General features: G+C 43.2%; 1 protein-coding gene across 1 annotated transcript in view; it reads left to right on the top strand.

Annotated features, from left to right (window-relative positions):
* Window positions 1–14,100, top strand: part of MAP3K15 (mitogen-activated protein kinase kinase kinase 15) — a 138,089-nt gene that overhangs the window by 73,226 nt on the left and 50,763 nt on the right. Inside the window, exons 7-8 of the mRNA XM_018554843.1 lie at window positions 3,939–4,109; window positions 9,986–10,098. Coding sequence (XP_018410345.1) covers window positions 3,939–4,109; window positions 9,986–10,098 — 284 coding nt within the window. The remainder of the gene's footprint in view (window positions 1–3,938; window positions 4,110–9,985; window positions 10,099–14,100) is intronic.

The following is a 14,100-nucleotide window of genomic DNA, read 5'->3' as shown; positions in this document are numbered from 1 at the left end:
ATTTCTTTTGTTTGTATTGGTATGACACAGAAAAATTGAGAATAAAAGCCAACCCTGACACATTCCACGCAAAACTCTAAAAATGGGTTTGAAACGCGTAACGGTCACTTGACACCTTTGGCAAATAACCCAGATTTTCCCCCGGGATCCACGCTGGGCTTCCTGGATGCATGACCCGCCGTCCATGTCCCTGACTGCACAATTGTTCTTTAGACATAAACGTTTTCTCAACAAAGAAGACCTGACTCCTTCCTCCAAACATGGTCGGGTACCCTGTTGGACTTAACTTCAAGTGAAACACTGCCTCAATGCCCCGGCAAAACAGGGTAGCTTTGTGAGAGATCTGACTCCCTTTGAGAGAGCGTGTGCTGGTAGAAGTCCCTCTCGTCACCTTTTATAACCTTACACGAGACACTAAACCCGATCGTGCGGAAGCTTTGAGGATTGCTTGGGAGAAGGAGCTAGGTCATGTTCCGGAAGACTTATGGGACTAGTCTGTTCAGAGTCACAGAAAAGTTCGATATGTAGCAGGACCCAGGAAACTAACTTTAAAATCCTCTCTTGTTGGTATGGAACCCCCACGCTTGTTCAAAAAATTTACCCTAAGGTACCGGAGAGCTGTTGGAGATGTAATTCTGACAAGAGGACGATGCTCCACATCTTTTGGTCGTGCACCCTTCTCCAGCCCTTCTGGAGACGGATCCACAAACTTGTTTGCCACTGGTCAACAGCTGGATTTTTTCCCTGGTGTTTACCTACTGCATCTCCGCACTGACTGTTATGGGGAGCCATGGAAATCTCTTAGTAAACACCTGATCCACGCAGCCAGGACGCTGATACCCAGACTATGGAGAGAAGTCAGGGTCCACTCCCTTACCGAATGGGTCAATCAGGTGAATTACATTTATGAAATGGAGGAACTCTTTTTACACTAAGCAAGACAATCTGACCACATTCTCCAGAATGTGGGCCCCATGGAACCATTTTTGTAGTGGTGAGGCCTACGCGAAACTCCAAAGGAGTTTGCAGTAATTACCTGACTACGACTTCGCAACCTGCTATGATTTTTGAGGGGGGGGGGGCAAGGAGCACTCCACGGGAACGCACCCACGCAACAACACCGGATGTTTTTCCCTAACATGCCTTCCTCCCTGATCGATCCTTATATCTCCTACCCTCCTACCTCCCTGAGAGGAGGGATTCTACTCCTTCCAGTGTCTGTCTTCCCTGTCTTTATCCTTATGTACTTCCTGTATATCTTATGTTGTCCACTATGTTGTCTTCTGGTTTTCACTTTCTGGGTTGTTGAAACATACTAACATACTGTATATCTGATATACTTAGACATGGGCACCCCCCCTTTTTTTTTTTTAATCTAGCAGATTTACTAGCCAACGGGCCCGCTTTGCCGCTAGGAAGAAGCCCATCTTCCTCCATTGATGTTCAACACGTTATACATTATTGTGCTGCTTCCCTGTATTTTGTTTTCTTTTTCCTAATTGAGAAACGTCATGTGTTCTCTGTAATTGGATTGTGAAGTGGCACTCTATGCTGTCCTGTTGTTCTACCGTTTACATTATTTGTGTATGTCAGTTTTATAATTTCCAATAAAATAAAAAATTTAAATGGAAAAAAAAAAGCACAATGACTAACAATATTCATAGTTTATAACTGCATGCATCCAGAGACTATTTGAACTGACTTTTACTGTGGCACATATGTTTATGCTTGGTTTTTTTACTGTGTCCCTCCCCATATCTAAAATGTTAAATAAAGAATTAAAAAAAAAGAAAAGAGTATCTCAAAGGGATTACTGTACTTTTGCCAGAGGCTGTTTTATTCCAGTGACCGTGGGAGGTGGCAACATGCTTTTAAAATGTTTTTCTGGTGCCTTTCATGGCAGCATACAAACGATAAGCTCCGCCCCTTATCCCCACCAGTAACAAGCTATAAAAAAGAGAGATAGAGACTCCCCCTGCATTCTTGTAACCATGCGTCGACGAACAGGGTGGGTAGTATGCTGCCATGGACAGGCACCAGGAAAGGAAAATTACTGGTAAGTATGATACAAGTATGATACAATTTTCAGTTTTCCTGGTACCTTTCATGGCAGCATACAAACGATAAGCTCCGCCCTTATCCCCACCCACACTGGGCCTGGCTCTTGTCTTTTACTGTCACGTATTTCTGGAGTTTTTCCTGCTCATGTGTGCAGCCTTCCCTGTAAATGCCTAGTTGCTTCCTTCCTTCGGCTGAGCCGTTCACCACGATTGCAAGAACCGCCATCCGCTTTAAGGTAAAAAATTGATTTTTGGCTGCTATGTGGGCGGCCACCGGATGTGGTGTGGGCTCATTCAACGTGAGCTGTGGCAACCTCATGGGCTTTGCGGGCCAGGGTTCAGATCGAACCTATTGCATTGGGCATTACGGGCTTTCCCCAGGCCTTCTGCCAACAGTGGGCTCTGGGAGACAGTCTGTCCAGGCATCTTTTGCTGGATGGAGTGTCTTCTTTGGCGTCGCTTTTGCCCACCCTGTCAGCTTGTTATTTATCGTTTGTATGTTGCAATGAAAGGCACCAGGAAAACTGAAAATTGTATCATAGAGCCTCGAAACACGTAGCCAAACCATCCAGCTAATACCTTTATCACTCAGCCAGACGTGCCACACTATCCTCCAGCCTTGTGCCCGCCCCTGAACGTTTTTTCATAACGACCGCTGACCCATTGTTACACCGCTACACAGCGGCACTCCTGCTCCCGTTCAGCCGACGAGTGGCAGCCTGGCCAGCTGAGCTCTCACTGTACCTGACGGGGATTGGATCATTAACGCACAGTCTATCTTTCCATAACGTGCCCTTCAGTTGCACTCATCATCCCCCAGTACCAAGGGACCAAACAGGAGCCGTGAAATCCGTGATTACACCCACACGGACCAGCCGCATATGCCTCCTTGCGATCCATGCTGATGACAGCTCTCACTCTTCATCGGCAAGACACCACCTCGTCCATCTAAAAGTGAGTTTGCATCCATAGATATCATCTAATTAGAGATTTTAAACTGTTTAAAGATTTTAAATTGTTGAACAACAAGAATCCTAGGATTGTAGCGCTCCTTTTTTGTCTTTCTATAACGAGCTTTCCCCAGGCCTTCTGCCAGCAGTGGACTCTGGGAGACGGTCTGTCCAGGCGTCTTTTGCTGGATGGAGTGCGTCTTTTGCTGGATGGAGTGTCTTCTTTGGCGTTGCTTTTGCCCACCCTGTCAGCTTGTTATTTATCGTTTATATGCTGCCATGAAAGGCACCAGGAAAACGGAAAATTGTATCATACTTACCAGTAATTTTCCTTTCCTGGTGCCAGTCCATGGCAGCATACTACCCACCCTGTTTGTCGACGCATGGTTACAAGAATGCAGGGGGAGTCTCTCTCTCTTTTTTATAGATTGTTACTGGTCCTGTGGGTGGGGATTAGGGGCGGAGCTTATCGTTTGTATGCTGCCATGGACAGGCACCAGGAAAGGAATATTACTGGTAAGTATGATACCATTTTCCATTTTATTGCAGCTTGAGCGTAGTCCATCTCTTAAAGTGTATGTAAAAACATTATTTTTTTGTTTTGTCACCTAGACAGAAAGTTGTCTTTACAGCAATAAGTGGTTAAAAAATCCTCCAATGGGGACACCTGTTCCTGTGACAACTCTAAGAATGGAATTCCGTTCATTTTGAAGAGATTTCCTCTCATTTTCTGTTGTATCTACATGACAGGAAGTGAAGGTGAATCTGTTGAGCTGAACACAGACAGCAAAAAATAACTTGATAAAGCTTTTACCCTTCCCATCTCTATCAAAAACCAAAAATTTGCTTTACAGAATATATTTACATACACTTACTTTGCCCAGGTTAATTCATTATGTTGTAATATTCCCTTGAATTGTGCTTACAGACGGAATAACCCAGGAGATCGTGAAAAAGCTCTTCATGTGATGCTTCAGGTGCTACAAGCCTGTGATCATCCAGCCCCTGACATGTTCTGTCTGTGTGGACGGATATACAAGGACATGTTTTTGGATTCTGACTGTAAAGATATGAAGAGCAGAGGCAGTGCCTTAGAATGGTAAGAGAATTTTTGTTTAACATTCTGTAAAAGATTTTTGTATTTGTGCAGTTGGTGGAGAGTATTATGTCATTGATATTCACTGTCCACTATAAAACCTATAAACATAACTTTTATTGACATGTTAATTACTGAGCTATTACTCCCTCATAGAACAAGGGCAAGGCTCTATATTTTTCAATATTTTCTGTGAACTTCAAAGTGTAGGCAAGTGTTTGCTTTTTGAATGAGCATATTAGACACATAGAAAGCACACAGGTTTTTAATGGCAGGCATGGATGGCTGGGTTAAACACTAGTCTTTCCAAATTCATGAAAATCTTAATTTCATCTATTGAGAGACACAGAAAGTCTTAACCCTTCGGTCTCTACTGGAGGATTGGACACTGCACGCAAAAAACCTGTAGGGCAGCCCTAAGATAACCCCTCCTAAAGCTGGCCATACACCTTACAATTTATCTGCAGATTTTCTGTGGTCAGATGGAAAAGGTGCAACAGATTCCTCCAGCTACACTTAACTGTGTGGATGGAGTAATCTCCACCTGGGACAATATGTTGCACTTTTTCCATCTGACCACAGAAAATCTGCAGATAAATTGTAAGGTGTATGGGCACCTTAATACCAGCATACCACAGTTTTTTTCTAGTGTCTTATGAGGGTGGATGTCCCTTCTCAGCTGCACTGATTTAAGACAACCTCCTTTTTGTAGCAACTTTTTTCCCCTACTGCTATCACCTCGACTAGACAAGTATCTGAACTGGCAGTTTTATCTTGCAAGGCACTCTTATGGTCTTAAGCATTGGGTTCCCTCTTTCCATCAAAGCTTACAAGACAATTCCCAGTGTGCATTGCTTTGGCAAACTGAAGTCATTTTGCCCTTTCAAAGCAGGAAGTGAACGCTCCGCAAGTGTAAGGATTTCAAAATCTCAGCATTCTACACCGGATATGTCTGTTATTATTAATCATCATATATAGAGGGATGCATCGGTAGAATTTGATTTTTGAGTGTAAAGGTCTGCTTTAACAGGAGCCTGTATTTGATTATTAATTTTGCAACATGAAATAAACACCATGACACGTTGCAAAAATGTTGTAAAGTAAATTGTTTGCCTGCAATTTACAATGTACCAAATACTAGAGACCTGCACGGTATCAGGGAGCTGACACATTTTAATGCACTTTATGGGCACACTGGGGCCTTTCCTAAAGCAGGTTACAAAGAAAACATTGATCACAAGGCTGTCTGGTGATAGTGGAATACTCATCATACAGGTGAAACTCAAATAATTAGAATATCGTGCAAAGTTCATTTATTTCACTAATGCAACTTAAAAGGTGAAACTAATATATGAGATAGACTCATTACATGCAAAGCAAGATAATTCAAGCTGTGATTTGTCATAATTGTGATGATTATGGCTTACAGCTCATGAAAACCCCAAGAACCCCAAATCCACAACCTCAAAAAAGTAGATTATTACATGCAATCAATAAAACAAGGATTGTACATAGAACAATATCGGACCTCTGAAAAGTACAAGCATGCATATGTACTCAGTACTTGGTTTGGGCCCCTTTTGCAGCACTTACTGCAATTACTTTTGCACAATATTCTAATTATTCAAGTTTCACCTGTATACTGTATAATGCTTTTTGCCAGGGGTTATTTTATTTTAAAAGCAACCAATGCATGTACCCGGATTTTAATTGGTATCAGACACTTGTATCCCTCAGTTGTAAAAGCAGCACTATGAGCCAATAATGTATTCTGAATTCACATGGGCTGTAAAAAAAAAACAAGAGGATAGAGCAGAGTTCATCAGCCTGCTTCTGCTCCTTCACTGTCAAATCATGAGGGAGCAGAGAAGCGACCCAGTTGTATTGCTCCATCTGTCGTAGAGAAAAAGTCAGGTCATTACCTTGGCTGTGCTGTCTGGCAGGTCTGTGAAAATTACAGGACTATATGGAGAGAAATACAACACAATTCTTGTGCCAGGTAAAACAGCTCCTTAGGCCTTCAGGCGCTCTGTGCGGGAAAGCTTTCCAGCACCCCTCAATGACCACACCTCTCAATGACCACGCCCCTCAGTAACCACACCCATTTTCCCAATATCCGCACCATTTAAAGACTCCCATTTTGTTAAGTCCCAAAGAATCAAATTAAAAAGTATGATAAAAATAAAACTTTTATTCCAAGGTATTAAAATTGTAGGCACAATATAAGTATTCTTATTAAATAAAACAACAGAAGGCAAACAAGTGGTAAACAATAAATGTCAAACTAAAATAGAGTCTATAAAAATAAAGTGTCAGGTCTAGAAAGCTTAAAATAAAAAACAGAACACAAAACTCAGACTACATGTAAATTAATGAATTACATGAATTAATGAACACCCCAAAGGCCGGCCCTGCCCATATATGTATTTTATTTGTGTATTTAACTGTTTGCATTGAATTCAGCTTTAAACTTTTCTTTTATCACAGTTAGTGCATGGGAGAGGGTACAGTTGCAGATTTATTTTTTGTACCTTAAACCCTGGAAAGCCTCTACCACACACAATAGTGTCCTAACATTTGATAGCTGTAATTTTAAAAGACTTAAAAAAACATTCTGGTGCATTGGGAACAAACAATCAAAGAATGAAACCCCTCAGAGTCAGATGAGAGATAATCTGCCATTGTAAACCACTGCAGACAAAGCTCCATTTTCCTCCATCGTTAGAGGACAAATAAACATGGGGTTTCCTTCACAAATGCTGTTCTTATCATAGGATAGGCACTGTGAAAAGCAGGTAAAACAGAACCTTTTAAAAAAAAAGGTCTAGGTGCCTATGGGCATTAAACAGAAGCTGGTGTTGCATGCGCCATCTAGCTGCCCAGTATTCTTTCAATGAAAAATCATTCTACAAATACTGGACCAACTTTTATGTTTGTGCATATGAAGGATGGAGTACCACAGACATCAACTGTCTCAGGGGAAAGAATAGCAATTCCTGGGAAAACCCTTGTATTCATTTTTTTCCCCCAGCAGGGTCACCTAGGAAGCATCGGAAAGGGTTATGGAGGTGCCTGCAAATATACAAATGTTCTTTGATTCAGTACAAGGGACAGAACAGTCTCCAGCAGCTGTCCATCTACTAGCCTGGAGGAAGAAGAAGGAGGGAGGAAAAAGGAGTGAAGAGCAGGGAGCAGGAGAGTGTATCGGTGAATCATTGGTTGCAGGGTGCTGTAAAGGAAAGCTGAGGAGGGTCTGGTCAGGTCTGGGGAGTCATGTAAGCATCCATGCCGGGTTTTCCTAAATGGCTTTAGAGTGACCTCTATGGATATAGTTTAGGCTGTCTTGGTGTAGAATAGAGTTTACCTTTTTTTTTAATACACTGGTATGATATAGGAGAGGATAACCAGTTTTGTTTTTTGTTTTCTTCCTGGCCAAGTACAGGTTTCTGGCCACTGCTATTTCAAGATGAGCGTCATCATATGGGAGTTTCAAAATGCCAATGAGACCCATTTTTGGCTCAGGAGCCTCACAAACCGGGGAAACAGAGATCTTAAGCTGAAAACCGAAAGCAGCACTTACAGCCCTAGTGACCCCCCACACACGTATTTTTAGACATGTGCAAAGACTAAAAATGAATTTCAGATGAATTGAACGAAAACTAAAAACGTTTTCATTCCTTTCTAACTAATTTTTATGCTATTTTGGATTTAGCCATTGGCGTGTTCTGGAGGCAGGGCGCATGCCGTCATATAACACCGCACGTGTTGGGCGCCGCCATCTTGGTGTATATCTAGGTATACACCAAGATGGCGGCGCCTATATCAGCGTGTGACGTCACCTGACGCCACGCATGCATGGCATCATGTGACGTCATGCTCCCTGCCTCCAAGATGGTGGCACACATACGTAAAACGCACTGGTGGCTAACATGGCCGCCGCACATTCTAAAACAAATTGTTATGTGCTTGAATACATTTTTCGTATATTCGGGCAAATAGTAATTCATTAATTTACATGTAGTCTGGGTTTTGTGTTCTGTTTTTTATTTTAAGCTTTCTAGACCTGACACTTTATTTTTATAGACTCTATTTTAGTTTGACATTTATTGTTTACCACTTGTTTGCCTTCTGTTGTTTTATTTAATAAGAATACTTATATTGTGCCTACAATTTTAATACCTTGGAATAAAAGTTTTATTTTTATCGTACTTTTTAATTTGATTCTTTGGGACTTAACAAAATGGGAGTCTTTAAATGGTGCGGATATTGGGAAAATGGGTGTGGTTACTGAGGGGCGTGGTCATTGAGAGGTGTGGTCATTGAGGGGTGCTGGAAAGCTTTCCCGCACAGAGCGCCTGAAGGCCTAAGGAGCTGTTTTACCTGGCACAAGAATTGTGTTGTATTTCTCTCCATATAGTCCTGTAATTTTCACAGACCTGCCAGACAGCACAGCCAAGGTAATGACCTGACTTTTTCTCTACGACAGATGGAGCAATACAACTGGGTCGCTTCTCTGCTCCCTCATGATTTGACAGTGAAGGAGCAGAAGCAGGCTGATGAACTCTGCTCTATCCTCTTGTTTTTTTTTTACAGCCCATGTGGATTCAGCATACATTATTGGCTCATAGTGCTGCTTTTACAACTGAGGGATACAAGTGTCTGATAACAATTAAAATCCAGGTACATGCATTGGTTGCTTTTAAAATAAAATACCCCCTGGCAAAAAGCATTATACAGTATATGATGAGTATTCCACTATCACCAGACAGCCTTGTGATCAATGTTTTCTTTGTAACCTGCTTTAGGAAAGGCCCCAGTGTGCCCATAAAGTGCATTAAAATTTGTCAGCTCCCTGATACCGTGCAGGTCTCTAGTATTTGGTACATTGTAAATTGCAGGCAAACAATTTACTTTACAACATTTTTGCAACGTGTCATGGTGTTTATTTCATGTTGCAAAATTAATAATCAAATACAGGCTCCTGTTAAAGCAGACCTTTTAGGCCTCATTCACACACAACGCAAGCAAAATTGTACATTGCGTATATACGTGCGTGTACGCGCATATTTACGAGCATATATGCGTACATGCGTGCACTATATGCAATCCCAGAATGCATCACTCGTACGCATGTACGCACGTTTACGCAGAAATACGCTGCCCGGACGCATCTCTGTTCCATTCTGTTTTTGCGCATATATACGCTACGCAAATATACGGCTCTATACGCGGCTGTGTGTATGGAGCCATTTATTTGCATAGGTTGCATATGGTACAATACGCATGTACGCGCCTATACTTGCGCATACGTGCAACAGTGTAAATGAGGCCTTACACTCAAAAATCTAATTCTACCGATGCATCCCTCTATATATGATGATTAATAATAACAGACATATCCGGTGTAGAATGCTGAGATTTTGAAATCCTTACACTTGCGGAGCGTTCACTTCCTGCTTTGAAAGGGCAAAATGACTTGAGTTTGCCAAAGCAATGCACACTGGGATTGTCTTATCAGCAGAGCACTGCCGGGAAATCTCATCTGTAATCTTACGAGAACTCAGGGAAAGGCATTTTCCTTCCCTGAGATGATGTGCATGGTCACATGTCCTAGTCACATGTGCCAGATTTTCAGGAGAATAAAGTAAAGGGAGAGCTAGTAATCTGCCCTTAGCACACATGGCCACTGCCAGAAGACTGGGAAAGAAAAGAGAAATAAGGTATGCAAAGAATACAAAGCCTGCAATTATCTAGAAGTATGCGTTTGTAGATTGTCATTACTAAACACTTCTAAAGGTGTGTTTGTTGTTATTTTAAAGATATGGATAAAAGGTCCACTTTCAGATAAAACTACTGAATAAGAACATTATTTCTACCAGGTATCGCAAAGGTTTTGAACTCCAGCCATCCTTGTATTCTGGAATTAATCTCGCTGTTTTACTTATTGTTGCCGGGCAGCAGTTTGAAACATCTATAGAACTACGGAAAATAGGTAAATATTGGACTTATTAAAACATTTGTGCTGTTGATGCTAATGCGTGTGAAGGAAGAATGGCTGCTTACCTCCGCTGTGACAATGTTTATAAGGAATACTGCTTAAATATGCTACACCTACAAAATACATACAGTGCATTTACACACAGAAGGGATCTTTTTTTTCCTTCCGGTATCTGTGTCAGCTGAATTGACTTTTTCAGTTTTGTTGCTTGAAAGTTGTTTTACCAGTTCTAGGAAATAAAAATAACATGATTCAAAGCAACCATATATTTCCTCTTTTGAAAGGAAAACAAATAATCTCGGGTACCATTTTTACATGTTTTAAGTTTTTTTAAACTGATATTTTAGATGTATTTTTACTATATGCTTTATATTTACAATTTACCAAATCCATGAGCGGAGGGAGACTTACCGGCTCCCTCCGCTCTCTCTTCTCATCCTTCTGGAGGCACCCATGGTCAAAATCGGAGACCAGAAGTACGTCTCTGTGGCTGAGAAGTTGGCAAGGTTCCAAAGGCCGCAAGATGGCGGTGGACATCCACGAACCGGACAGATTCGGCCCACACATCCTCAAGTAAGGGGGTTTCACAGGGGAGGTCCGCAGAGGGGAAATCCTCGCAGCTCCCCATGGATGCCTGCAAAAACGGCCATTCTGCACAGCCCTCCCCCAGGGCCCCTGCTGTGAGGGGGGAGGGGGACAATATGCCTGTAGAATCACAAACTCCTGCTGAACCTACTCTTATGCAACTAATGGAGGCTATCCATGACTGAAAAACATCCCTGGCATCACAGATTGAAGAGTCCATGTAGATCTCTCCCTGCCGAAGCATGATGTGCAGGGCCTATGTGACAGGGTCACTGAAACGGAGGGCCGCATTACTACCCTGGAGGATACTGTGGCTCCGTTGTCCAGATATACCATTGGCCTAAAGAGGGAGTTGCAGCCTGTAAGGTCAAGATGGATGACTTGGAAAACCGCTCCAAGTGAAATAATCTCCACTTTGTTGGATTCCCTGAGAGGTCAGAAGGCCCACACCCTGAGATTTTTCTCCAAGATTGGCTGAGGGAGATGTTAAGTGATTTCACCCCCTCCTCTCCTGCCTTTGTTGAGCGGGCACATCGCACACCACCCTTCATGCCTCCCCCTGGCTTAGCACCCAGGCCTCTTATTGCCAGAATCCTCAACTTCAGGGATAGGGTGGAGATTCTTTGTGCATCTCGTCTTAAAGGGGAGCTCTCCTATAATGAAAACCGTGTCTTTTATTTCTCCTGATTTCTCTGCTGAATTACAACGTCAGAGGTCCTCCTTTTCTGGAGGTCAAAAAGCGGCTACGCCAGGAAGGGGTCGCTTATGTCATGCTTTATCCTGCTAAGCTCAAGGTGACGAAAGATGGGAAAGTGCAGCTCTTTTCCTCACCCACTGAAGCCTCAGAGTGTTTAGATATCAAGGGTCTCCCTCAACGGAGACGCCGCCGCAATGAAGACCACTAATCTACCTTTTGGAGTAATCCTTTCTCCTTCAGAACTGTCTGCATATTCGTGGACATTTGTTGAGTACCATTTCTGCATGAACATTGTTGCTTTCAGTGTTCTCCACTTTCATTAGACCCTCGATCCTGGTTACGTTTTATACTTCTGGATACTGTGCCGTAATGCTGTACTTGTACTAATCCTTCGGTTGTTGTTACTGTCCGAGAGCTGATGCCATATTGCACAACACTTCCCCTCTACTGGGGGACCATCACCGTGATATACCGCAGCAGCTTGGAACTCGGATATGCTCGGATTGGGTCCTGCTCGGAGTGGCTACACCCCCTGCCTACTGGGCATTGTTCTTGCACTAGGGTGTTAAGGGTTTTTTTGTTAAGGAATCTGTGCTTGTTAGAGTTGGGTTAACAAGCGGGGTGGGATGGGAAAGGTAGTTCTTGGTGAGTTGATTGTTGTTTTTTACTGTTTATATGCTTTACCTATCTGCAGATTACAATGGTTTACGAGGTCTCACTCCTTGATTTGATTACTCAGGTTCACTTTCTGGTACCTTTAATACTTTGCTTGTCTTCTGATGTCATATAAATGTATCTCGTGGAATGTTTCATGGCTTGAATTCCAGCCACAAGCGTTCCCTAGTGTTCAATTTCCTCTATAAATACAAGCCACATGTATGTCTGCAAGAAACCCACCTGTTGGGTTCTAAGATTTTAGCTCTGAAGAAACACTGGGTAGCCAAATCCTTTAATGCTGTATACTCATCATATTCCCGAGGGGTGTCTATCTTACTAGCTAAATCACTTAATGCTGACATTCTTCAGGTAAAGACTGACATTCTGGGTAGATCTGTTATCATACATCTGACTAGATGGCACTCCCCTGACGCTGGCCTCAGTTTATCTCCCTCCCCCCTGGGGATAGACCTTTTACATACCATCACTCAAGCAGCCTTAGCTATGCCTACAGCCCCCTTACTGATTATGGGTGACTTTAATTTGGCCCCTAATCCACTACTTGGCATGGGGGGTGGGGGATGGCTCAATACAAATTTATCTGACTGGATTCAGGGATTTGGGCTTCTTGATGTGTGGTGTTGGAAATGGCCGGACTCTAGGGCCTACTCATGCCATTCTGCTACGCATAAGACTCTCTCTAGGATTGACTTGGCCTTTGTTACCCCTGCAGTTCTTCCGTGGCTTTCAGGGGTGTGCTATCTCCCAAGAGGGATCTCAGACCATGCTCCCTTGTTAGTGGAGTTCAGTTGGGGACATTCCTTCTCTTCCAGAGTGTGGAGAATAAACTCCCTCTGGCTCTCCGATCCCTCCGTGGCGACCGCTTGTTCACAGGCTATTAGCCACTACTGGAGTGACAATGCCCCTTTGACTTCCTCCTCCCTTAAATGGGAAGCCTTTAAGCCCACCTTCAGAGGGGCATTCATGGCCGCCACTGGGGCAGTTTGCAGACTTAAAGGGGAGGTTGTGCTGGCCTTGGAGCGTAATATGAGAGAGGCCGAGGCCGCATATGTGTTGGACCCCATTGCCTCAACTTACAGCGATTGGGAGGGGAAAGAAGCGTAAATATGAACTGTTCCTGTTGGAGCATACCAAAAAAATGTTACATACTCAGCAAAAAATATTGGTAATATTGGTAAGTTTGGTAACAAGGCGGGCAGATTACTGGCATACTTTACGAAACCTGAATTTAACCCTACATCCATTCCACGCATCGTTTCTAACTTTCTTTCTCAAGGACTATTGTCACTACCTCCCAAGATATAATGGACAAGTTCCTGTCCTTCTATAGAGACCTATACTCCTCCAGGGCTCAATACGCTGCCGCGGAGCTGGAGGACTATGTGTCTCAAATCTCCCTACCATGCCTGTCCACTCAGGCTAGCGAGGAATTGGAGTTGGCAATTGCCCAGTTCCCCACCAGAAAGACCCCGTGCCTTGATGGGTTCTACGTAGAATCGTATGCCTCTTATTGGGAGGAATTGGGACCACATTCTGGCAATACGCATTAATAAACATGTCCTGTCCCTCACTGGTAGCGACCAGGCAGGTTTTATGCCAGGCCGCTCCACTAGAATGAACATCCGCAGACTTTTCACCAACCTTCAATACTCTCATCCCACAACTGAGGGTAGGGCTTTGATCTCACTTGATACCCAAAAAGCTTTTGACAGTGTTGAGTGGCCTAAATGTCCTGAAAGCATATGGGTTTGGCCCCCAAATGATCCGATGGATTGAGATTTTATATAACACCCCAGTAGCCAGGTTGCGCATCAACAGAGAGGTGTCTGACCCGTTTAATATTTTTAGAGGGACTCAACAGGGCTGTCCTCTCTCCCCTATCCTCTTTGCCCTGGCCCTTGAGCCTCTGGCGATTTAGGATAAGGGAGTCTGACTCCCTACATGGCTTACGGATACGAGACCTGGAGGAACGAATCTCTTTATATGCTGATGATACGCTGATTTATCTATCTGATCCGAATGGCTCCCCATTTCAT

Source organism: Nanorana parkeri, unplaced genomic scaffold, assembly GCF_000935625.1.
Source record: "Nanorana parkeri isolate BGI_ZX_2015 unplaced genomic scaffold, ASM93562v1 scaffold175, whole genome shotgun sequence".
Lineage (NCBI taxonomy): Eukaryota > Metazoa > Chordata > Amphibia > Anura > Dicroglossidae > Nanorana > Nanorana parkeri.
This window is presented reverse-complemented; position numbering and strand designations above follow the sequence as displayed.